The 26,411-nt window shown below is 37.6% G+C and overlaps 3 protein-coding genes and 1 pseudogene across 4 annotated transcripts; all 4 read left to right on the top strand.

Annotated features, from left to right (window-relative positions):
* The first annotated feature begins 1,381 nt into the window (after nt 1-1,381).
* LOC137710091 (hydroquinone glucosyltransferase pseudogene) lies at nt 1,382-2,936 on the top strand (annotated as a pseudogene).
* Nucleotides 2,937-4,717: 1,781 nt separating this feature from the next.
* LOC137711160 (protein SEH1) lies at nt 4,718-8,154 on the top strand. The gene is made up of 8 exons (XM_068450368.2): nt 4,718-5,036; nt 5,194-5,308; nt 5,510-5,610; nt 5,847-5,924; nt 6,350-6,505; nt 6,722-6,834; nt 7,144-7,270; nt 7,449-8,154. Exons 1-8 carry the CDS (start codon nt 4,878-4,880, stop codon nt 7,578-7,580), a joined length of 981 nt encoding a protein of 326 aa, XP_068306469.2. The 5' UTR covers nt 4,718-4,877; the 3' UTR covers nt 7,581-8,154.
* Nucleotides 8,155-8,494: 340 nt separating this feature from the next.
* LOC137711636 (NADPH HC-toxin reductase 1) lies at nt 8,495-10,207 on the top strand. The gene is made up of 5 exons (XM_068450890.2): nt 8,495-8,664; nt 8,777-8,946; nt 9,096-9,308; nt 9,419-9,798; nt 9,904-10,207. The coding sequence occupies exons 1-5, from the start codon at nt 8,547-8,549 to the stop codon at nt 10,055-10,057; spliced, it is 1,035 nt and encodes a 344-aa protein (XP_068306991.2). The 5' UTR covers nt 8,495-8,546; the 3' UTR covers nt 10,058-10,207.
* A 1,348-nt stretch (nt 10,208-11,555) lies between these two features.
* On the top strand, nt 11,556-21,886 carry LOC148696237 (uncharacterized). Of its 2 annotated transcripts, XR_015963548.1 has the most exons (7): nt 11,556-11,801; nt 11,912-12,085; nt 12,493-12,739; nt 12,828-13,320; nt 13,426-13,626; nt 13,894-14,015; nt 21,543-21,886. XR_015963548.1 is itself a non-coding variant. In XM_088695709.1 (2 exons), exons 1-2 carry the CDS (start codon nt 16,593-16,595, stop codon nt 18,119-18,121), a joined length of 1,176 nt encoding a protein of 391 aa, XP_088551835.1. In that variant the 5' UTR covers nt 16,232-16,592; the 3' UTR covers nt 18,122-21,264. The 2 variants fall into 2 exon arrangements, 1 of the variants encoding a protein (XP_088551835.1); XM_088695709.1 differs by lacking the exons at nt 11,556-11,801; nt 11,912-12,085; nt 12,493-12,739; ... (2 more) ...; nt 13,894-14,015; nt 21,543-21,886 and adding exons at nt 16,232-17,727; nt 18,081-21,264.
* Nucleotides 21,887-26,411: the final 4,525 nt, after the last annotated feature.

Raw genomic sequence — 26,411 nt, 5'->3', positions numbered from 1 at the left:
ATATACTAGTCTAAGACATTACAGACTCAAGCATTTTGTTTAGGAATAGCCAATTTACCCTAACGCACATTTCTCCATTTTTCATTCTCGATAACTGAATGAAATTATTAGAGTTTTTCAAACTTGAAACTTGCAACATGCATGCAGATATGAAGGTCGTATTTTGGATGCATAGCTTAGCTTATCTTGTTGCTGAATTTTGGATCGACAACTATAACATCAATGTTTAAGAAGTTGACTTCATCCAATTATTAATTAGCTTGTAGTTTGTATTTTGACATAATGTAAAGGAAAATAAATGCTACGCCCCTTTTGTCTTCCTCTCTCCTCTTTTTTCTCTAGCAATTGAATTAAACAATTTATATAGTGACAAGATGTGAAGTGATATACAGATAATGAGAATAGTAGAATAATGTGCGATGACAAGATATGAAGTGACATACAGATAATGAGAATCGTAGAATAGTGTGCGATGAGTTGTAAAGTAGGAAATAATGTGTGATGATCTAATGTAAAGAAAAGTTGCGTTTGACAATAAGGAAGATTCCTTCTTGACTCCTTCAGTTCGGCCATGGGAAGCATGTGAATCATAACGTACGAGAAAGGAAGTCAGTTTTCAATGCAAAAAAAGAGGAAACTAGTTCTGTTTGTTAGTCAACGTATAGATGTTTCTAGCTTTGACATAAATTTCAACATTGTGAAACTTGTGGCACACATGAAAATAGCAAAATTATATTAATCAATTGGCTCAGCCAAGTCACTTACTATCATGACTTAAGTCACCCAATCAAATTAGCTTGTCCCCATCGATCTCCAAAATTTTCATCGTCGCTGTAATATATGAATGGACTTCTACATTATATTATTCATTAGAAATGCTCAACACCCCCATCCAGTCAACAAAATGTTCCTAACTCACACAATGTGTGTCGTGGAGCAAGCTCACTATCACACTTGGAATGGAACAACTCTAGAACCCTCACACCCTTGGAGTGGAGCACTTGCTATTGAATCTTTGGTTGATCTTTGCTTCTCACTTGGTTTGTATCACTACAACATTCCAATTTATAGGTGATGTTTCCCGACCTTCCAACAGCGCCCCACCGAATAGCCACACAAGCTTACAAGCTTCTAGTCTATTCCTCAAACATATGTGATATTAATTGCTAGATATTTCTAGCACGACCGACTTAACATTGCCATAATTGTCTAGCATTTGCATGAATCATCCCTTGATATTTCATCATTGGCTCGACCCGTACACCAACAATCTCTCCATCCAAACAGTCAACAGAATGTTCCTAAAATACTATATAAGCAAACCCTAAACTTATACACTTATTCGTTCCATATGCTTTCATCCATCATTATTCAAAACACGATGAAGTTGGACTTAGACACCCAGCAGCAGCAGAAACTAAAACCACCCTATGTAGGACTTGTTCCATCTCCAGGATTGGGCCATCTTATCCCCCTCGTTGAGTTGGCCAACCGACTCATCGTCCACCACAACTTTACCGTCACCTTCATCATTCCAAACGATGGGTCGTGCACGAAACCCCATAAGAAAGTTCTCCAAGCCCTTGATCCTCTATCCGTATCCGCCACCCTTCTCCCTCCTGTAAACTTCAACGACCTTCCAGAAGGTTCCCAGTTGAAACTAGAATCGCCCTCACCATGGCTCGTTCCCTCTCTGCCCTACGAGACTTAGTTAAGGTCCTACTGAGTCAACTCGGCTAGTCACAATTGTTTTTGATGTTTTCGGTTCAGACGCATTTGATATGGCCAAAGAATTCCACGTGGCACCCTATTTGTTCTGGTCTACAACGGCCATGATGTTGAGTCTTGCATTTCATTAGCCAAGGCTTGACGAGACTACTTCTTGCGAGTACAGGGACATGCCTGAATCGGTCCAATTCCCAGGTTGTGTACCTCTCCATGGTAGGGATTTTCTTGAACCTGTTCAAGATAGGAGCAATGAGGGCTATGTAGCCGTACTACGTACATCCAAAAAGTTTGTTTTGGCTGCTGGGGTCTTGGTGAACAGTAGTTTGGATTTGGAACCAGATGTTTTCAAGGCTTTGAAGAAAGGAAGAGCACAAGGGTTTCCACCAGTTTATCCAATCGGACCGATAATTAATCTCAGTCCGACCGATGGTGGAATAAATGGGTAACATGAGTGCTTGAGCTGGCAAGACAAGCAGCTACGTGGGTCGGTTTTATTTGTTGCATTTGGAAGCAGTGAGACCCTCTCGCTGGAGTAGATATAAGAGTTGGCATTAGGGCTTGAAATAAGTGGGCAGAGATTTCTTTGGGTTGTGAAGAGGCCAAATGAGATAGCTAAAAATGGTACTTACTTTGCTCCTAATGGCCAAGGCATACTGGAGGATCCATTAGGTTTTCTACCAAATGAGTTTTTGGAAAGGACTAAACATGTGGGCCTTGTTGTGCCATCGTGGGTTCCTCAGGTTCAAGTTCTGAGTCACGCGTCACTGGGCGGGTTTATAACCCACTGTGGTTGGAACTCAGTTTTGGAGAGTGTCGTGAATGGTGTGCCTTTAATTGCTTGGCCTCTCTACGCAGAGCAAAGAAGTAATGCAGTATTGCTCGCTGATGATATAAAGATTGCATGGAGAGTGAAAGTGAAAGTGAGTGAAAAAGGGATAATGGAGAGCCAAGACATTGCCAAGTATGCAAGGGGTTTAATTGAAGGAGATGAAGGGAAATTGCTAAGGAAGAAGGTGAAGGAGTTGCAAGAGGCTTCCAAAGTTGCTTTGAGCCCAGAAGCGTCGCTAACAAAGTCACTTGCTGAGGTGGCTCAGATATGAAAACGCAACAACTGATCTGGTCCATCCATGCTTCATATCCGTACATGCATTTTTAACTATGAACAATTTGTTTTCGTTTTTTTTAATTTAATTTTATTTTTTTTTCACAAGGACTAGGATGTTTGTTGTTAAATTGCAGGGTTCTGTATCATTATTTGCTTATAAATCATCTGTTGAAAATTGTTATTAACACTCCAAACTTTTTTTAATTAGAAAGAAAAATACAATAGTGACCAATAATTTTTCTGCCCCAAATTAATTTCAATACGGACAAAACCTACCCCCAATTCTTTTTTTCTAACAAAATATTCATTAAAGGGAAAAACCACAAGAACACCCGTTTCCAATACAGTCAAAATTAAAAGCATTAAGAGCAATAGAGGGTAAGCAATGATCCTAAATGTGAGGAGTCTTGATTGAAAAACCTAGGTGAGCTAAGGCATCCGTGACAAAATTTGTCTTCGTGTAGATATTTTAGAATTATCAAAGAGACGGACCCTTGGCCCATGTACAACAACACCGATATTATCCCCAACTTGGTAATTATCACATGCACAATCTGTCAGGTGTGGAATTTTATCACAAAAGGCCTTGATTTTAGTTGGAGTGAGGTTAGGATATTTAAATTCTTCTTTTTCTCATTGATACAGTCGATGTGGGACATTTCAACATGCCCCCTCATGTGAGACCCAATTAGTGGGTTACATGTGAGAGATCCACACATTGACAACCACATGGAGCCAAGGAGACTCACCCTACACGTGGGGCCAAGAGACCATCGTGTGGGGCCAAGGTGACCCACCCATCATGTGGCAGTATAGTACGGGCCTGCTTCTTGGCTCTGATACCATGTAGAATTATCAGAGAGACGAGCCCTTGACCCACTTCTAACAACATTGATATTATCACCAACTTGGTAATTACCACCTGCATAATCCATCAGGTGTGGAGTTTTATCACAAAAGGTCTCGGTATTAGTTGGAATGGGGTTAGGATATTTAAACTCTTCTTTTCTCATTGATACGATCGATGTGGGACATTTCAACAAATATGGTACCACGCCACCTGACTGAAGGAGCAAGCAATACAACAAGCATGCTCAATGGTAGTTTTAATCTTCCAAGGGACCTCCCAATTTCCTTGAACCACCTCAACAACAAGCTTCCCTCTACCATCACCTTTTGGAAGCCCTTGGACCAAGCAAACTTGAGTCCTTTTAAGCCCATCGCTTCAACAAATTAAATAGTGACCCCATCAAGACTGAAGGCACCTGCACCCATAACTTGGCCATCATAAATAATATAGTGAATATTAACTGCTCTTAGTCTCAACTACATATTAATAGAACTCCTTTTGTCAATAAAAAAAAAATGAATGAAATTACAATTATAACATTTAATACATAACTGAAAAGAAAATATCAGAAAAGGAAAAAAAATGTGGCTTTACAGTAATTTCACACAAGTTTTTGTTGTTTTTTTTTTTTTTTTTGAACCTCACAACCATATCACCCTATCACTATCCTCTAAACTCATTCTATCTTTCCTCTTCTCCTTAATTGCCAACACTTTTTTTTTTTCTTAGATGCCTACCAACCCTGTTAAAAAAAAAAAACTCCTCCCATCAAAAAAATAAAAAACAATTTTTAAGGGTTTGCACTAAAGAACTTGTGAAAAAGGTCAAAAATTTGAAATAACCTTGTAGACAAATCATATGCGAGATACATGATTTATTTTAGATGAAAAACTTAATAGTATTAGGATAAAATGACAATTTAATGATTTTAGAAAATTAATATGATAAATCACTTAAAATTTTAGTTGTTACGAATAAAAAACATGTGTATAAGTTCTAGTTCATATAACATTTCAAAATATTTATCGTAAATTAATCACACCATAAACGGGTCGACCCGTTTTAAACTTTAAAACATAAACGACCCAGAAACCGTCCCAACGTTCTACCAAAAACCCAGTAAAAAAGAGGTTTTAGCTCCTTCCGCCTCCGACTGTCGTGGGTGTAGATCGGAGCTCCAGTGACTACGCGGTTATGGAGAAACCGTTGGTGGCGCTTGATAAAGGCACCATCTGCTCGTCGTGGAACTACTCCGGCCAGAGATTAGCCAGTGGTTCCGTCGACGGAACCCTCGCCATCTTCGACTCACGCGACTCTTGTTCTTCGTCCTTCTCCTGCACCTCAAAATCCAAGGTCCCTAACTCCCTCCTTTTTTGAATTGACATCTCATTTCAGGAATTGGCCGATTAATTTTTAATTTTCTCCTGTTGGAATTTGCAATACCGCTTGAAAAGGTTGCGGTTTTTTTTTTTTTTTTTTTCCTGAAATGTTGTGATGGTTTTTTCTGTAGGTGCACGAGGCTGCTGGAATTGTGAAAATTGCTTGGGTTCCACCGGAATTCGGCGATGCAGTGGCGTGTGTATGTGCAGATGGGACTTTATCATTGTGGGAGGAAGTTGCTGAAGGTATTTTCATTGAATTTATAATCTTTTCCAACTGAAGCAGTTTAATTTAGTAATGGAATAGTGAGGATAGTGATTTTTATAATAAGTTTGAGGCACATTGTGTTTCCCGATGCATATTGAATCACCCATTACCAAGAATTGGGTGTAGGAATTTTACTGAGCATCATATCTAATGAAAGTTTAGGGTTTGTTATTACCTAGATGCACAACCTCTTCAATGGAAGCTGTGCACAAGCTTTAATAGCGGTTCAGCTCAACTGCTAGATACCCAATTTGGAGTCTCACCGGCAGGTTTAAAAATGGTTAGCTTTTGTTGCTGCAACTAATTTTCTTTAATTTTGGCATTGCGGTACAGTTTCTGAAATCAAGTTTGTAAGTGAAAATTTATGCTTGGGATTACTGATTTTTTTTTTTCCTTCGTTTCATCTAATACGATTTAGGTTCTCATTTATGTTCTATTTGCACCCTGTGCAACATGCTCAATGGACACTCTGTGAGAGTGAAATGTGACAAACTTTAATTTGTTTCGTTTTTATAGGTTACTGCATATTCAGATGCCCGTGTCAAGGTCTATGAGCTACTGGATCCCTTGGAACTGAAGAATTGGCAGCTTCAGGTGGATCATTTGATCTGGTTCAATCTGATAATGTTACTTAGACCATGTAGTTTTGTTATAATGTTATAATGCAGCTCAAATTGATACAGAATTTTCTGATTGTGATTATTTTTGCACAAACCCGAAACATTATAAGTAAGTTCTAGTTGTATAGAATGATGCATTGCTCTCATGAATGTATAAGGGAAGACAGGCAATTTCTTCCCCCAATCCTTAACCTGTTTTTATGAATGAGAATGGACCATGAGCTTCTGTTTCTGTTGCTCTTTCTGTCTTATTTTTGGGGCTCTTTCTTTTGTGTGCTTTTCTTGAAATGGTTACAGCCTTTTACTTTTAAAGATTTCTTCCTCCTGTTGAAAATGATTCCTTAAAGAATTTTATAGTCTGCAACTACTCTCTGACCTTTTCTCATGTCTTTTGTCCAGGCTGAATTTCAGAATGTTATTGATTCGGTGTCTACAGTTGGCCATGCCATATGCTTATCTGCATCTATATCTTGGAATCCACAAAGAGGAGAAAGCCAGGAATCAAGTTTTGTTTTGGGTTTCAATTCAAACACACCACAACTTAATTCCGCCAAGGTATGATAAAATCTTCTTTGTCCTGTTTCCTATTTAATTATCATTCATTTGATTACATTTTCAGGCCACATAAATGTTGCGGGTGTTGCTTGGCTCCTTAAATACACGACTCTATTTTCTTTGTCTTTTACAGTTATGGTAACATTTGGAGGTCCAAAGCCTAGGTTAACTTGACAAAAGTGATATTGTACAAAATTTTATGATTGTACTTTACAGGTATGGGAATTTGATCAGGCTCATCAAAGATGGCTCCCAGTTGCAGAGTTGGCTTCGCCTGGTGACAATGGTGATCAGGTCTATGCAGTTGCATGGGCACCAAACATTGGAAGGTAGGGAATTGTCTCATTGCTCATCCACGCACTGTTGGGTAATGATTAGGAATTGGAGCTTTTCTGGTATATGTCTTCATAAATTGGGAAAAAATGGCCTTGTTCTATTTTACGACAGAGAGATAAATTGGATAAATTTTAGGGAACTTTAACGAAAAACTCTTGGTACTGTTCACTTTAACGAAAAACCACATTTTTATACTAAAAAGTCAATCCTGGTACTTTTCACTTTACCCTTTATTTTGTCCTTATTGTTAAAACTCAAAGTTTTCAAGCTCTTTTCATTAGTTTTTCTTGAATTTTATTCAGGCCATATGAGGTAATTGCTGTTGCCACTCACAAGGGAATATCAATGTGGCATCTTGGGTTAAACCCTGACTTGGATGGAAGGCTCTCATTGGAGAAGATTGCACAACTTTCAGGTCACAAAGGCGAGGTATGAATAAAACTATCGAAAAAGTTATCAATCAATGAATTTGGAACGCAAAGTGATATTGTGTATGTAGGGGAGGGGGTATATAATTGTACGGTTTTAAGAGGGCAAGATGTGTTTTCCCTCAGAGAGCAAGGCTATGAACATTCCTAATTGATTGATTTCTTCATGTTGTGATCAGGTCTGGCAGATGGAATGGGACATGAGTGGAATGACGTTGGCAACCACTGGAAATGATGGGGCTGTACGGTTGTGGCAGTCTAGTTTGAACGGAGTTTGGCATGAAGAGGCTACTTTTGAACCCACTTGGTAGTCCCTCTGGTTTTGCATGTTACCGAGCTAAGTAACTGTTTGAGACATCATTGATTGTAGCTATACATTTTGGTTCAGATTATTCAGAATTGAAATTCGATGTGGGAATCATTTTCGCTTCGGGCTGTCCCTTTTATATGGCTGCTTGTTTCTTTAGAAACGTAAAAGCGAAACAAATTGAAACTATGGTTTAGTGGTCATGTTTGGTCTCAGAAGAAGCTGTTGCTGGGTAATAACACACGAACAAGGCGGTGTGACGTTGGTATTGTTTTCTGAACAATCGTACATTAGGTTATGAAATTATGTGACTGGTTTCAAAATAAAGCTCCATCGGCCGTAGTTTTTGTCTTGTCACGAGAACTTGGATGCGTTCTGGTCCATGATTTGCTATGCTGGCCATGAGAATCAAGTGTTGACAAGTTGCATTGGGTGGGAGACATTCAATTCAAGCACAACTTTTCCATATGAGGGGCAACAAATCGTGCTCACAAATGTATTCCTTCTTTTGGTCCTTCGGCGAATCTGAAATAAATTCATTAACTATTTAATGACGAAATTATTATTAATATTGTTAATATTAATTGCCTTATCATGATCAACTTCAAAAATATTGTTAATATTGTTATGTTTTTTATTATTGGACGTGGTTATTTAATGACGAAATTAGTATTTATTAAATTATAGTGCGTTAATTGGATGAATATAATTTTTTGTTTTTGATGAAGATGAATATAGTCATTGATCGATGAAAAATCCATTACCCGGTGGGTATGATTACGGATAATCCCCTATGGTTAATTTACGATTATGAGTATGATAATTTTCGTGGTTATGAGGATGGATACAGCATTTCTGTCCCCAAACTGAACTGTTATCATCCCGAGTTGGTTATAAGAAGGGCAACAAATGCTGCTCACACGTTTATTAGACGACATCTTCTGCTCTTATCTTTGTGTGGAACAAAATCATGGAGAACAAAAACTCTAGAGTTTGTGTTACAGGTGCTTCTGGATTCATTGCCTCTTCACTCGTTGAAAAACTCCTACAGCAGGGCCACACAGTCCACGCCACCCTCAGGAACTTGGGTCTCTCTCCCTCCCTCTTCCTCTCTCTCTCTCTCTCTCTCTCTCTCTCTCTCTCTCTCTCTCTCTCTCTGTGTGTGATGCAACCCTCTTATGGTTACTCCGTATGTTACAGATGATGAGTCGAAAGTTGGGCTTCTCAAGTCCCTTCCTAATGCGGACACCAAATTGTTGCTGTTCCAAGCTGACCTATATGACCCTCAAGGGTTTGAGCCTGCCATTGAAGGGTGTGAGTTTGTTTTCCACGTTGCCACTCCAATGCAGCATAACAACCTAAGCACTCAGGTCAGACACTAGTGCTGTTTTAGGTAGATAGCAAATAGGATTGAACTATTTCGTCCAATCCATTCTAGTCTCATCATGAACAATAATTTGATTCAATCCTGCGCAACAAACGAAGGGTTAGTTATAATTTGAGGATTTTGATTATACAGTACAAGGACACAGATGAAGCTGCTGTTGCTGGGGTGAGAATCATTGCTGATTCCTGCATTCGTTCGCAGACCGTCAAGCGACTCATCTACACTGCAAGCATACTAGCTGCGTCGCCTCGGACAGAAGATGGGGCTGGATTCAAACCCTACGTTGATGAATCATGTTGGACACCCCTTGATGTCTCATTTCCCCATGGCACTGATTTCTCAATGGTACCTCTTCTACTTGTTCTTATATTATTCGTTCTACGATATATCAATTTCGCTACAATAATTAACATCGAATAATTACGTTTGAACTTTAATCTGGAAATGTGCTATAGGGGTATATCGTATCAAAGACATTAGCAGAGAAAGCAGTGCTGAGCTATAACGACATTGATGGTGGTAAATTAGAAGCAGTAACTCTTCCTTGTGGCCTAGTAGGAGGAGAAACTCTTCTCCCAAATTCGCCTCTAAGTGTGGGAGTAATTATATCACAACTTACCGGGGACTTGAACGGTTACAATGCATTAAAATTAATGCAAGAAGTTATCGGTTCTGTTCCTCTTGTACACATTGAAGATGTTTGCCGAGCACATATCTTCTGCATGGAACAACCATCGATGAGAGGCAGATTCTGCTGTGCAGTTGCCAGTCCGAGTATCAAAGAAATCGCTGCCTGCTTCCAAGAAAACTACCCGGAATACAAGATAGCAAAAGAGTAAGGATCCAACTTAACTTTAATCGTTCTGAAACTTCTACCTACTTTTGAACATTGAACGCCACGAATATTATCCATTTTCATTCACGACTGAATTTATTTCAGATTCGCCGAAGGACCAGAGGAAGGAATCAAATGTGACTTTACTAAGCTGGTGAAGATCGGTTTTGAGTACAAGTATGGTATGAAGAACGTACTTGATGACAGTGTTGCAAGCGGAAGGAGGTTATCAAAGAGCTCTCTTTCTCAACTGATTTAATTTTCAGACTGCAGAAACAAAACCATCATATTACAAACGCTGGTGTAATCGTGTTTTCGTTTTTAGGCTCCGCATATTCTAGTATTGTGAGAGATCCTCACTTATTGAATAAACAAATCTTGCATACTCATAAGCATAACTATTTCAGAATTGTATGTGTTAAGACAAATTCATTCAGTCTAGTGTAAATTTAAAAAACAATTCAATCCACCTCACCCGTTTTCTCGGTTTTTCATACATTGAATGAGAAGATTCTCTTTCAAAAATATATTTGCCTTTTGCAGCTGCAAAAGTGTAAAAAAACACACTGATGACTACAAGCAGAAGAAGCAAGCAAATTTTGGAGACGAAACACTTTGGTTTCCCGTTGTTGGAGTAAAGGTTCGGTTTCGAGGTCTTTTAATGGTGAAGAACACAAAGTTAAGGGACTATAAATAAGCAGTTTGAAACAAGATTCTCAACCAAGAAGAACTCAGTGAAGACACAACTACACGACACTGGTTTACTGACCTTAACCTACTCCCTGTGTTTTAAGGACAGTCCGTACAGAAATGTGAAAGACTGCCATAAAGACGCTTTTATTTCTAAGCTTTGCTTCAAACTTGTTCATATAATTTTATTTCTAAGTTTTGCTTCAAAAACTAAGGGTCAATGAATCCTAAAAACTAGCCACTTCGCATGCATCCTAAAAATTAAGCGAGTGGAGATAAAATAAAGCAACGTGAAACAGCCACTACTAAGGAACATGGAGTGAGATAAAGAGACTTGGAGCACAAGTTTTTTATATAAAAGGCCTAAAATCCCATTAGAACGGGGGATGAAAAAGGGGAAGAAAAAGGGAAGTATCAGATCGCTTTACAGTTTCTGCAATTATTTTGAACAAAGACTGACTTGAGCGCCGTAGTGTTTTCTTAGAGGATTGGAGGATCTAAATTATTCCACTCCAATAGAAATGTTTGTAAACATAACTCACATCAATGCATGGTAACAAACAAAAAAATGAGTCTTAACGAAACACTCATGGTATCAATGCATGATAACAAACAAAAAAAGGAGTCTTAACAAAACACTCATGGTACTGTTCATTTTTAACGTTAAGGACATTTTTACTCTAAAAAGTCACTCCTAGTACCATTCACTTACAACATCTTTTTGACCTTTTGATTAAAACTTAAAGTTTTCAAGCCCCTTTTAATTAGTTTTCCTCCAAAAAAACCCATCATCAAGTAATCAGGCCACGAACTTATGTCAATTAATTGAAACGCAAAGTCATATTAAACGCATATTTATATATACTAAAACTCAAACTCAAGTGTTACTGTTCTATAACAGTAAAATGGCAAAAATGCCCTCTAAAATTTTATCTGGCTGTGCTTTATTTCAGCTTTTCTACAGTGAAAATGCGGTTATGCCCTTCCCGTTCCACCTGTCGACCATCGCTGCGTCTTCCAGCTTCTTCCCTTTGCTTTTTACTCTTTTTGCTTCTGTTGCTTTTCACTCTTTCTCCATTGACTTCTGTTCGATTGTTTTGCGTTTGTGCTTTGGTGAGATATTTTATTAGCCTATGTTATGTGTTCTGATCAAGAATTGAATTGGGTTTCTTAGTTAAGCGAAATTGGGCTCTTCTGTTTGCTTCCAATACGTTCTTCCAACCCACCCCAATTGTCTCTCAACAGTTTTCCAGGAAGCATCGTCCCGGTTTTCCCGATTCGAAGAAAATTCTTCAACTGGCTTTGATTTCAAGGTAACTCTTTTCTCTCTAGAATTTCGTTTGTGATTATCTTTTTCTCTCTGTTCCGCTGAATCTCTATGGCCTCTAATTGAATCTTTTCTGAAATGGGTGTTCTAAAGCAGCTGTCATCTTTGCATACAACTTCCTTGCTGCTGCGTTGGGGCAACAATCTAAAGTGAAAGGCCTCAAATTTACAACTAATACAAATAGCAAGTATTGCTTATCGCATTTTATCTTCGAGCTTAATCCATCATTTGATATGCAGTACTAACTCACCACCTTTAGGTTTTATTATGGTAAGTAATTGCTCTATTTCGAGTATTATGTATCTGTTCTTGATTTCCACTGAATGCATATATTTGTGTTAAAGTATTAATTTTCGGTTTTTTACAGTTTCGTAATGCATTCTTTTGTCTTGTCATTAATGATCATATGTTCGCTAAGCATGATCATGTGCAATAAAATGCATCTGGTGACTTCATTAATCCTCTATCTAATATTTGTATTAGTTGTTTGAGAATTAGAGTTACGCAATTTCCCAATAATGCATCGAATCGAAGATTTTTCTTGGAATTTTTCGTTTTCTGTAATGATAGTTGCAATAGACTTGGATTGTATTTTTGCTAAATACTATGATATGCTAGCTGGGGAACTTCGATTAGTATGCTAAATTCTTAAAACTGGGACGTCTTGATGTTTACAGACGGTTCTTCCGTCATCATCAACTATATCAATTCTGCACCAAGTCCCAGAAGGTCATGTTGGGGTATATTGGAGATGATGCGCTCTTTTGAAGACAATTACAGATCCAGGTGATGTGCATTGAGAAGTTGATTGCATAGGGCCTTAACTTTGCCTACTTCTCATTATTTCAAATTTTAGGTTTTCATCTCAAGCTGCCTCTGGTCACCCATTTTGAACCCGTTCAAGTGACCCTGCAGATTGATCGGGTAACTTTGGTAATCCATGTTTGGAAGATTGAGGATTCTGTCTTTCCATTCATTATAGTTTTGAAAGCTTATGTTAGCAACATTGTAGGTAAGGGATATTCCATGTGGTACAAAGGGTGTGTCATGATCAATTTTGAGAAGATTGAGGTAAGGCTGTACGATATTATTCTTTAGTATTTGTATATTAGTTTCACTTAGTTGAAGGTCTTGAAAAACTCCATTTAATAAATCCAGAATGTGTAATCCTTTAGGAGTTGTTTGATAACCATTTGGTTTTTAGTTCCAAGTTTTTGTTTAGATTTATTTTTGGGCATTTACGATAACTTTACTTTAGTATGTGTAGATTTAATATTACAATTTAGTATAAATTTATATATTATCTTCTTCTTAGGTTCTTCAAGCATTTAGCTTCTTAGAATATCATTTTTGAAAAAAGCTGGAGTAGTGCATTTTATAGTGTGGCCTAACTTCCTTTTCATTGAAGTGGGATTTTTGAGAGGGACTGGTGGATCTCTGAAAAGGAACTTGGTGGAAATTCCTTATTACACTGTTCTGTCTCAGACGTTGTGAATTATATGCAGGTATGGATGTTGTCTTAGCTAGATCGTTGTTTTAAACAACCGACTCATTTTTTGCTATTACTTTTCAGATTTTACTTATGTAGATACTCTCTCTTCATTTTTCAGATGGTTGACAAATTGGATGATGAAACCATGGCAATAGAACTTGGTCCACTTGATTCTAAAGAGGCCCTATAAGCTAATATGCTCTGCCTCAATTTCACAGAGCTCTTACATTAGTTTTTTCTTGCTCCCTTCTAACTCTTGACATGATTTTAGGATGTTGAAAAAGCCTTCTTCCGAGTACATGTTGAGGGTCAACTAAAGGTTAACATATTTGTATATTTATTATTAGCTAACTCTTAATTATGATGTCATTAAAAAAATGTCAAGGATAAGTTGAAAGGTTTGAAAGAAACTAAAGTGGAATTAATTGGAACCGAACCATTTACTAGAAATCGATATATTTTTAGGTGTATTCGGAATACAAAGTAGTATAATAAGTGGTATATGTGGTTTATATTTTCTATACTTTTTCTTATAATCTCTTATGCATTGGTCTAATTACTTTCTTGAATTCGATCTGTTTTGTAGAAACTTGGTTGCAAGGCAAGTTGGAAATGCACAAGAGTTTGATCGCGTCCTATAGAATTGCCAAAGAAGGTCATCTCCATTTCATGCAAAATCAGACTTCTTTCTGCACACAAAAACACTAGGTAAACACTCATTATCCTTATTTTGTTCATAATATAATTTTATTGTCTATAAATTTATTTCAATTTTTTTTCCCTTGCCTGGGATTTTTAATAAACGAAATAGGTTTCTCTTTTGATATTTAAATTTGTTTCATTCATGATGAGGTTGTGTATAATTTGCATTGGCATTGGTAACTCAGTTTTTGACTCAAACACTGTTTATGAAGATTGAAATTGCATAATTATTCATATAGTTTTCAATCCCGCAACAACGCGCGGGTACAAATTCTAGTCAAGTTCTAAACTTGTAATTTCCTACAATTAAGAGCTTCTTATCACCAAGACAAAGACCAAGACTTTCCCCAGAAAAGGCCAACAAAAGTACTTCTGACTACTTCAAAGTTTTTCTCTTCCGAAGTTGTCTGACAACGGGAAACACACCACCCAAAAAAAGACAAGTTGGCAACTTACCAGTACCTTATAGTAACCCATCAACTTTGAAAGTTTTAAAACACGCAATTTATATCAAGGGAATATCAATATGGCATCTTGGGTTAAACCCTGACTCGGATGGAAGGCGCTCATTGGATAAGATTGCACTACTTTCGGGTCACAAAGCCGAGGTATGAAGAAAACTATCGAAAATGTTTTCAATCAATTAGTTTGGAACGCAAATTGATATTGTGTATGTTGGGGGTATACGACTTTAGAGGCTTAAGAGGGCAAGTTGTGTTTTCCCTCTGAGCGAAAAGCTATGAACATTGAACTCTACGTCCCATCCTCTCCCTCTCTCTCTCTCTCTCTCTCTGTGATGCAACCCTCTTATGGTTACTCCGTATGTTACAGATGATGCGTCAAAAGTTGGGCTTCTCAAGTCCCTTCCTAATGCGAACACCAAATTGTTGCTGTTCCAAGCTGACCTATATGACCCTCAAGAGTCTGAGCCTGCCATTGAAGGCTGTGAGTTTGTTTTCCATGTTTCCACTCCGATGCAGCATAACAACCCAAGCTCTCAGGTCAGACACTCGTGCTGTTTTAGGTAGATAGCCAATAGGATTGGACTATTTTGTCCAATCCATTCTAGTCTCATCATGAACAATAATTTGATTCAATCGTGTGCGACAAACGAATGGATAGTAATAATTTGAGGATTTTCAGTACAAGGACACAGGTGAAGCTGCTGTTGCTGGGGTGAGAATCGTTGCTGATTCCTGCATTCGTTCGCAGACCGTCAAGCGACTCATCTACACTACAAGCATATTAGCTGCGTCGCCTCGGACAGAAGATGGGGCTAGATTCAAACCCTACTTTGATGAATCATGTTGGACACCCCTTGATGTCTCATTTCCTCATGGCACTGATTTCACAGTGGTACCTCTTCTACTTGCTCTTACGTTATTTGTTCTACGAGATATCAATTTTGCTACAATAATGAGCATCGAATAATTACGTTTGATCTTTAATCTGGAAATGTGCTATAGGGGTATATCGCATCAAAGACATTAGCAGAGAAAGCAGTGTTGACGGTGGTAAATTAGAAGCGGTAACTCTTCCTTGTGGCCTAGTAGGAGGAGAAACTCTTCTCCCAAGTTCGCCTCTAAGTGTGGGAGTAGTTATATCACAACTGACCGGGGACTTGTGTAAAGATATATTAGTTGTTCCAGATGATGACAAGTGTACGTAGATTAGGTTGCTAAGTGGTTAAGTTTGTTATATGATAGTTACCTTACTTAGGGCTGGTTTGGTATTGCTGTGCTTTGAAAAAAAGCTGATTCTGCTGTGTTGTGAGAATAAGCAGCTGTGAAATAAAGCAGCAGAGTGTTTGGTAAACTTTTTTGTAAAAGTGCTTTTGAAAAAAAAAAGCAGTATTATAGTGTTTGGTAAACTTTTATGTAAAACAGATGTGAAAAAAAGCCAGTTTTTCAAAGCTGGGTTTTGCAGCTTCTTGTTTTTGGCTTTTTTTCACCCAAAACTGTGAAAAAAAGCTGAAGCTGAATGTTTACCAAACACAAAAACAGCTCCCAGTTTTTTTTTATACCAGCTTTTTTCAGAATCACCTCAGTACCAAACCAGGCCTTAGTGACTAAGGAAATCTTGTCTATATATATATGAGTAACTGCTGTAAGTATTAAGGAAGTCAATATACAAGATACAATTCTTTCTCTCTCTAAAATTGTTCTTCTTTCGAGTGTCTCTCTCTCTATCAAGAACTCATATGAACATCAAGCATTCTTCTGCATTCTTCTGCAATTTGATATATTATCTTTGCCGGTAATGGAGGTTTCTCGATCCTGAGCCACATCTTGCTTCCGCGTTCATGATCTGTATGTTTTCGTGTGATTACTTCTGCTCTTCTTTCTTTCTCCACACCTCTGTGAATTCTTGTTTCTGCAATGTTGCTCTGTGAAGTATATACAAGGTTGTGCACACCAAGTGTTTGATCAATTGCGTGACTATAAGTTTTTCGATTAATATCGGTTTTTCCTCTCCTTAATCTGTCTACAAGTTGAGTTCTTGGTGTACTTCTGTACGGTTTCTCTTCTGAAACCCTAATTCTTCACGAATTCTCAAATTCTTGCATACTTTGTCTCTGCAATTATGGTGACTGCTGCACAGTTACAAATTGTACAGTCTCCTATCACGAATCTTATTCCAAATGTCTCTAATTCTGTTACTGTGAAACTTGATGATGCAAATTATCTTGTTTGGAACTATCAAATTCGTTTTCTTTTTGAAAGTCATGGCATCTTTGACTTTGTTACTGGGACTCGTCCATGTCTTATAAGATTTAAGGATGATTCGGATGTTGAAGGTGTTGAAACTAAGGAGTTTCAGATCTGGAAAATGCATGATCGTGCTCTCATGCAACTGATCATTGCTACACTCTTTCCCACAGCCATGTCTTGTATCATTGGTGGTCTTACTTCTCATGCTATATGGACTAATATGAAGGATAGGTTTTCTACGGTTACAATAGCCAGTATTTTTCAATTGAAAACTGAGCTCCAAAATATAAAGAAAGGTTCTAACTCCGTTTCTCTGTATCTTCAAAGGATCAAGGATGTCAGGGATCATCTCTCTACAGCAGGAGTACTCTTTGATGATGACGACATTGTGATTTTGGCACTTAAAGGCTTGCTTGTTGAATATAATACCTTTCAAACTGTTATAAGAGGAAGAGACAATGTAATTTCCCTCAAGGATTTCAGGTCTCAACTCTTGGCAAAAGAAGCTTTTGTTGACAATAATTCTGTGAGCGAAACGTTTGTGCCTACCATGATGGCAACTGACAGGCAAGACAAAGGAAATGCTTTGATGCTTGGCGAGGGGTCTACTTCATCTCTGTCACAAACTTACACTTCTGGTGGATTCACCAACACTGGTACTTACAATGGTGGTTCTTCTAACTACACTGGAGGATATAGCTTTAATTACAGAGGTAGAGGAAGAGGTAGAACCAACTATCATTCTAATAATAGAAACAAGTCTGGTTTCTCCAATTCCAGTGCAGGGATTCTTGGTCCAGGAAAACCTCATGTTTCTACATGTCCTGATCATGGTTATGACATTCCAACTTGTCAAATTTGCAACAAAAAATTACACATTGCTACTGACTGCTTTCAGAGACACTCATCTTCCTCTACTACATCTTCCAAGCAACAATGTCAAATTTTCTGGAAATTTGGACACATTGCCTTGCAATGTTATCACAGAACTGATTTTTCATATCAAGGTAGGGCTCCACTTCCAACTCTATCTGCCATGCATACAACCTTTCAACCCTCTGCACCTCAGGATCCATTTTGGGTGGCTGATACAAGAGCCACTTCTCACATGACTTATGATTTGGCAAATCTTAATCTAGCCATTCCATTTTTGGGCACAAATACTGTCACCACAGCTAGTGGTTCAGGTTTGCCCATTTCTCACATTGGTTTCAGTACTTTGAGGACACCTCAGTATGCATTTGAATTGAAAAAAATTCTGCATGTTCCTCCTATATCTCAGCATTTATTATCCATATATAGATTTTGTAAAGATAACAAATGCAAATTTATATGTGATGAGTTTCATTATTGGATCCAGGACAAGGTCACAGGGAGAATTCTTCTGTAGGGGCTGTGTAGAGCTGGCTTATACCCTATTCCTTTTCACATTCCACAACATTTCATCAATCAAGCACACCAAGCATCTGCATTCACTACCCAACAGTCATGCTTTCTTGGACAGCAAATCAAAATAACTTTGTGGCACCACAGGCTAGGACACCTTTCTAACATTGTGACCTCTGCAATGTTAAAGCAATCCAACATACCTATGTCTGTTTCTCATGTGTCTTCAGTTTGTAAATCATGTTTAGAGGGCAAGTTTACCAAACTTCCTTTTGTTTTCCTGCAAATAAAACTGTACACCCATTGGAGGTGATCCATAGTGATGTTTGGGGGCCATCCTCTAGTGTTTCAGTTGAAGGTTACAAATACTATGTTTCATTTGTGGATGAATGTACCAGGTTTACTTGGATTTTCACAATGATAAATAAAAGTGAAGTATTCAGTATTTTTGTTCAGTTTTATCAGTTTCTAAATACTCAATTTTTTGCACATGTCAAAGTTTTTCAAAGTGATGGGGGAGGTGAATACTCACAGTCACAAATTTAAACAATTCTTGCTTGTCAAGGGCATGATTCATCAGAAATCATGTCCCTATACTCCTGAGCAAAATGGTCTTGCAGAACGAAAACATAGACACATTTTAGAAACAATTATTACCCTTTTACAAAATGCTTCCATGCCCTCTAAATATTGGTTTCATGCATGTGCTGCTTCTATTTATCTTATAAATAGAATGCCATATCAAACCTTGCATATGTCTTCCCCATACAAATGCTTATTTGGTCACCTTCCTTAAATTTCTTACCTTAAAATTTTTGGTTGTGCATGCTATCCACTTCTAAAACCTTACAATACCACTAAGCTGCAACCAAAAACAACTCAGTGTGTATTTATAGGATATGCAGATCAATATAAAGGGTATTTGTGTCTCAATCTTCATTCTGGCAAGATCATGGTTTCCAGACATGTATTGTTTGATGAATTTGTTTTTCCATTCACAAATTTTCACCATTCATCCACTTCATCTCATAACATTTTATCTCAGTCACAAAAATCTATCAATACATCACATATGTTCCAACCATTAGTTACTCTACAAAACACAATCATTCCTTCTCACCCATCTCATTCACTTTCTCTAACCTCTATAGCCTCAAAGTCTTCGAACTCCTTTCTCACTAGAGCCATAGAGTTGTTGCCCGCTCTTCCTTCTAGTGCCTCAGAGTCTTTGGATTCCTCTCACCCAATTTTAAGCTAGCATCTCAAAGTTCTACACAGTCTCTAATCCCTGTTGATCTAGATTTCCAACCAGAAAATCTACCGGTTGTCCTTCCCATACCTTCAGTTAGTTTGCATCCTATGCAAACTAGATCCAAGAGTGGAATATCAAAAAGGAAAGTTTTCTCAGCCACTGTTAACTCACCTACAACTATTATTGAACCTATTTCTTACAAGTCTGCTAGTAAAATTCCTGAGTGGCAATTGGCCATGCAAGAAGAGATTGATGCTCTTAATGCTCAGAAGACTTGGAGTTTAGTTCCTTTACCTTTTGGGAAGAATTTGGTTGGCTGCAAGTGGGTATATAGGATCAAAAGAAATTCTAATGGTTCTATAGCTAGACATAAAGCTAGATTGGTTGCCAAAGGGTATAATCAAGAGGAAGGGATTAATTACAGCGAGACCTTTAGTCTTGTAGTTAATCCCACCACTGTGAGGTTAGCAGCACAATTCAATTGGTATTTGAGACAATTAGATGTCAAGAATGCATTTCTGCATGGTGAGTTAAATGAAGAAGTATATATGGCTCAACCTCCAAGATTTCAGAGTTCAAATCATTCCTCTCAGTATGTTTGCAAGCTTAATAAGTCCTTATATGGTTTGAAGCAAGCTCCCAGAGCTTGGAATGAGAAATTTACAAGTTATATGCCTGGTTTGGGTTTCAAGTCTTCTCTTGCAGATCCATCTTTATTTGTCAAACATAATGCTGCTGGTACTGTTGTGTTGTTACTGTACGTGGATGATATCATTCTTACAGGGAGTTCTTCTCAGTTGATCAGTGATGTTGTCTTGGAATTAACCAAAGAGTTTGAAATGAAGGATTTAGGTCAGTTGAATTACTTTCTAGGGTTGCAGATCACTTATTAGTCTGGTGGATTGTTTGTTTCTCAGTCCAAATACATTAAGGATTTGCTAACCAAAGTTGATTTACAAGATTCCAAGTCTTGTCCTACACCTTGTCTGCCATATCACAGACTTCTTAAGGATGATAGCATTCCATATCATAGTCCAGAGCAATATCGAAGTATTGTTGGTGCCTTGCAATATTTAACTTTTACAAGGCCCAAGATATCTTTTTCAGTAAATCAATGCTGTCAATTTATGCATAATCCTATGAATTCTCGTGTTGTTGTAGTAAAGAGGATTCTTAGATATCTCAGTGGCACAATTGACTATGGTCTCAGTTTTAAACCTGGTAAACTTCATCTCCAAGCCTATAGTGTTGTAGATTAGGCAGGGGATCCCAATGATTGAAGATCAACCTCTGGTCATATTGTGTATTTTGGTTCCAGTCCAATCTCTTGGCTTCAAAGAAGCAACACACAGTGTCCAGGTCTTCCACAAAGGCAGAATATAGAGCATTAGCTATTGCAGCTGCAGAATTGGCCTGGATTAGGCAATTGTTATGTGATCTTCATGTTTCTGTGTTCACTGCACCAGTGATTTACTGTGATAACATTTCAGCCATAGCATTGTCTTCCAATCCTGTCTTTCACTCTCGGGTAAAACACATTGAAATAGATTACCATTTTGTCCGGGAAAGAGTGATCCGAGGGATTTGAATGTTTGCCATGTGTCTTCAAAAGAGCAGTTTGCAGATATACTCACTAAGGCTCTTACTGCACTTTTATTTCAATGTCATTGTTCCAATCTGATGCTTAGATCATCCAAGCATGAGATTGCGAGGGGATGTAAAGATATATTAGTTGTTCCAGATGATGACAAGTGTACGTAGATTAGGTTGCTAAGTGGTTAAGTTTGTTATATGATAGTTAGCTTACTTAGTGACTAAGGAGATCTTGTCTATATATATATTTGAGTAACTGCTGTAAGTATTAAGGAAGTCAATATACAAGATACAATTCTTTCTCTCTCTAAAACTGTTATTCTTTTGAGTGTCTCTCTCTCTCTATCAAGAACTCATATGAACATCAAACATTCTTCTGCATTCTTCTGCAATTTGATAACTTGAACGGTTACAATGCATTAAAATTCACGCAAGAAGTTATCGGTTCTGTTCCTCCTGTGCACATTGAAGATGTTTGCCGAGCACATATCCAACTTTTAACTTTAATTATTCTGGAAGTTCTCCCTCATTTTGAACATTGAACTCCATGAATATTATCCATTTTCATATTCTTGACTGAATTCATTTCAGATTCGTCGAAGGATCGAAAGAAGGAATCAAATGTGACTTCAGCTAGCTGGTGAAGATCGGTTTTTTAGTATAATTATGGCATGAAGAACATACTTGATGATAGTGTAGCAAGTGGAAGGAGGTTATGTTAGAATATGAGCATGAGTATGAATATGTGGATTAAGTTATTTGATTCAAGTTTGGATAAGAAGTCTTATTGAGAATGGATTTGTAATCCATGTTATGCTGAAACACCATGTTGGTTGTCTATAAGGATTCTAATCGGGGAATCCTTATGGGATTTGGTGATGATTATGTTGTGTATACATAGTGGCCTCTGCTCTCACAGTTTATACGCTCTATCATTGAACTACGACCTATTATTAGTTAGAGCAAACCGATTACTGGAGAGAGCAGAAGGTGCATTGCAACCTTACAGTGAAACTTAGACGTGGCTGCTTCTTCGAGTTCATTTGCAGGTATGATCTTCTCCGTACATTAGTTTAATGAACATCAGTTTGTGTTTTGATCACAATAATTCATATTACTTGTTCTTGGTTTATGTTTCGTCTAACATGTGGTATCAGAGCCTTAATCACAAGTATACGAATTCTGTTATTAAAATCAATGGGTTCTGCAGCTTAAATAAATTTGCCTTATGTTTCAACCTAGAGGAATCGAACTCGAGTTCCGGTATGTGGTTTTTATGAATAACGACAAAGCGTGTTATTAAAATATTACTGTTAAAACTTTTCCAAAAGTTTTTCTTTTCCGTTGGACTTCCTGCAAAATCATTGGTCTGGGTTCTCTCCCCAATTTGGGGTTTTTCGATTACAGAAATCACAAACATGAGCCATAAATCTCTAAACTACTGTTTTCAATTTGGATGATTATTTCCGCTACGCTATTTCAAATTGAAACTCATCTGTAGGAGGTATGTTTGATGACTTATGGTGAATTATCAGTATTGGCATACCTATTTTGATGCATAGTTTGAATCGATGTTTTCTGTTTGAGTTTTGAAATACCGATATCGAAATCAAAGAAAAATCCAAACTAATTAAAACTGCCAGTTAGGAATTCTTAAGCAATGGATGACCAATCATATATAAGGATATAATTTTCCAATATCTTGCAAAGTCATGATCTTCTGATTCTGATGATCGTTTTATTTTGATACTGCATCATTATGCATGAGACATCTATTGGTTGTCTATTGTTGCATATTTCTCTGTTGCATATTGACTATGAACTTAGCCAATATTCCCTTTCTCACTGGGGGGGCGGGGGGGGGGGGGGGGGGGGGGGGGGGGGGGGAAGCAACTACAAGAAGTGGAGACAAGAGATTGGACTGTTGTTGACACTTAATGAGTTCGATGTTGCATTGGATACTCCCAAACCAATTCTGACTGATCAATGTACACGGGCTGAGAAAGCAGATGCAGAGAGATGGGTCAGAGCCAACAAAGTGGCACTTTCTATCCTTGAAAGTGCCATGACCGATACTATTTGAGGTGGAATAAAGAAGCATGAATTAGCAGTTGATTATTTGAATGCAATTGAGAAAAAGTCCAAGGAGTCTCAAAAGGCAGAAATTAGTCAATACATGGCAATGCTCACCACATACAAGATTGAAGGCACTGGTTTTATAAGAGATCACATCATGACAATGATGATGCTGCTGAAAAGTTGAATACACTGGATGTCAATATTGGTGAAAAGCAACTGGTATTCATGATCTTCCAAGCTAGCAAGTACTCTCAGTTGAAGGTGTCTTATAATACACAAGACAACAGTTGGGATATAGATGAGCTCATCGCACAATGTGTTCAAGAGGAGACTCGGCAACAAGAAAGAGGCAAGGATGTTGAGAATGTGAATTTTGTGCAAGGAGGAAAGGGGAAGAAATTCAACAATGCTGGAAATAATTCAAGATTATCTGAGAGCTAATGGCAAAGAGGTAGTTGATGTCTGTGAAGAGTCTTTCGATCAGTGGGAGTAGTTTGTTATTCTGTTTTACAAAAAGCAATTGCTGCATTAAAGACAGTTGCAAAATAAAGTTTGAGAAGTGCTGCTACTGTGAAGTTCAAAGAGCTGGTGTGGCAATAATGTTCTTCTCTAAAGTTAAGTTTATGTTTAGCTAGTTTAATTATCAATTAGTATACTTGTTAGCTAGGTTTATTGCATTCAGAGATTCAATTTTTGTAATTGCTTGGTCTGATATATATATATAAGTGTTTTGGATTTAGTTTGATGCCTTGAGAATCTTTGTGATTTGACTTAAGCAGTTGGTTGAATTCATATATTGGTAATTCGTTATATTGGAATGAATTACTAGTTGATAGTTTTACTATCTGTTAGACTTAATTGTTTCGAATTAAGTTGGAAAATAGTGGGAGTAGACAATTTTAAGGTCTGCTTGTATCAGTTTGGTCATAATGTTATAAGTGCAAATTGAACATATGTGATTTGAAGTTAGCATTTACATAATGGTTGTAATTTGGTCCTGTGTTTTGAAATGCACGGCTAGATTGTTTATGATGAAACTCAAAAGACTTAGTGATCACCCTGTTGTAAACTTGATAGAACTAATTTACTTTTTCATACTTGCTCAAGTGGGAGAATGTTAGAATAGGAGCATGAGTATGAATACGTGGATTAAGTTATTTGATTCAAGTTTGGATAGGAAGTCATATTGAGAATGGACTTGTAATCCATGTTATGCTGAAACATTATGTTGGTTGTCTATAAGGATTCTAATAGGGGAATCCTTATGGGATTTGGCGAGGATTATGTTTTGTATATATAGTGGCCTCTGCTCGCACAGTTTATACGCTCTATCATTGAACTAAGACCTATTATTAGTTAGAGCGAACCGATTATTGGAGAGAGGAGAAGGTCCACTGCAACCTTACAGCGAAACTTGGACGTGGCTGCTTCTTCGAGTTCATCTGCAGGTATGATCTTCTCCGTACATTAGTTTAATGAACATCAGTTTGTGTTTTGATCACAGTAATTCATATTACTTGTTCTTGGTTTGTGTTTCGTCTAACAGGTTATCAAAGAACTCTCTCTCTCTCAACTGATTTAATTTTCTGACTGCAGAAACAAAAACATCATATTACAAACGCTGGTGTAATAATGTTTTCGTTTTTAGGCTCTGCATATTCTAGTATTGTGAGAGATCCTACTTACCGAATAAACCAAATCTAGCAGATTCATTAGCATAACTATTTCAGGATTGTATGTGTTGAGCTTAGTCCAATCTGTCCAAGCAAAAAGGATGGGATAACTTAATCTAAGACAAATTCATTCTGTCTAGTGTAAATTTGAAAAAAAGTTCAATCCCATCTCACGGTTTTTCTCGGTTTTTCATACATTGAAGGAGATCCGGTTTCGACCTTAGTCTTATTGATGCTGCATGGTTTAGAGAAGTAGAATTTGATGGATGGAAGCATTTCCACACTAGGAGGCAGCCTTGTGTATAGACTGCCATTGACATGGGAGAGCTGCGCTGCGCCCCCTGAAGAGAGCGCCTTTTATGTAGCACTTCCATCCCCTGTAGGCATATGATTCACAACGGCAATCCTCCGCGCGGAGGTTTTTGCAGTAGTGAATGGAAGTGGATTCATTATACGCGAGATCAAATCCATAGAAATCTACACGCTTAATCAGCATGAATTTCTGAGAGCATGTAAGCTTGAACTGAGGCTTGCAACCCTCGTTCTCATTCATTATTTGTAAAGAAATACCAAAAGGAGAACCAGTAGGCATTTTTACCCAAACCATAGAACCCACATGTGAAAGGCTTATCCGGTGAAGTTAGCAAGTCAGAATCGTCTTCCACTGGAAGAGAAGATCCTCTTTCAAAAATATATTTGCCTTTTGCCGCTGCGAAAGTGTAAAAAAACACAGTGATGACTACAAGCATAAGAAGCAAGCAAATTTGGAGACGAAACGCTTTGGTTTCCCGTTGTTGGAGTAAAGGTTCGGTTTCCAGGTCTTTTAACGTGAATAACAGAAAGTTAAGGGACTATACATAACCAGTTTGAAACAAGGTTCTCAAGCAAGAAGAACTCAGTGAAGACACAACAACTCTTCACTGGTTGACTGACTTTAACCTACTCCCTATGTTTAAAGGACAATCCGGACAGTAGTGTATAAGGGTGCCATAAAGACTAATTTATTTCAGAACCGGTCCTCAGAATTTGAGGGCCTAGGCGAGCCTTCGAAATAGGATCCTGAAGGTCTTTGACCTTTGACCTTTTGTATATATATTGATATGATATGTATATAAAAAAGAATTCGCTAAATGCATGAAACAGTCTATTCTACATCAAATATCATTTGAAATTAATATCAAAAGAAAAAATATATACACATATCACTTAAATATTATACTTCTCACAAATGTGCTAATTAAGTTTATATAATCTAATTTTTCAACGAATTCTTTTTCAATTGATGGAATAGTTTATCCATTCAATCTTTTTTGTGACATAGTTGATCGAAGATAATATTTGATGACCTTTAATTTTGAAAAACATCTTTCTGCATAGGCAACTGTAACTTGTATGGTATAAGCAACCCATGCATTCGGGAAACAACCATCCATTTGTCTCAAATATTTCAACACTTTTGTTGGCCAATTTATTTCCTTCGGTAAAATTTCTCTCAAAATTCTTAACTCTAGAAAGAAGTTTTTCCCATCAATATTAGGATACTCATCATGTGAAGACCGAGAGAGAAAAGCGATAGTTTTTGCGAAAACAAAGAGAGAGCAATTGGGGCTGTATCGAGAAAAAAACTGACATTTTGATTTTTAAACTTTCAATTAGATTTGAAAGAATAAAACTATAGTAACAACTTACATGTGGGTGAGGAAGAAGA

The sequence above is a fragment of the Pyrus communis genome, chromosome 6 (genome assembly GCF_041283825.1).
Source record: "Pyrus communis isolate YQ-2024b chromosome 6, ASM4128382v1, whole genome shotgun sequence".
NCBI lineage: Eukaryota > Viridiplantae > Streptophyta > Magnoliopsida > Rosales > Rosaceae > Pyrus > Pyrus communis.
Note: the sequence above shows the minus strand (reverse complement) of the source record. Positions and strands in the feature narration are given on the sequence as shown.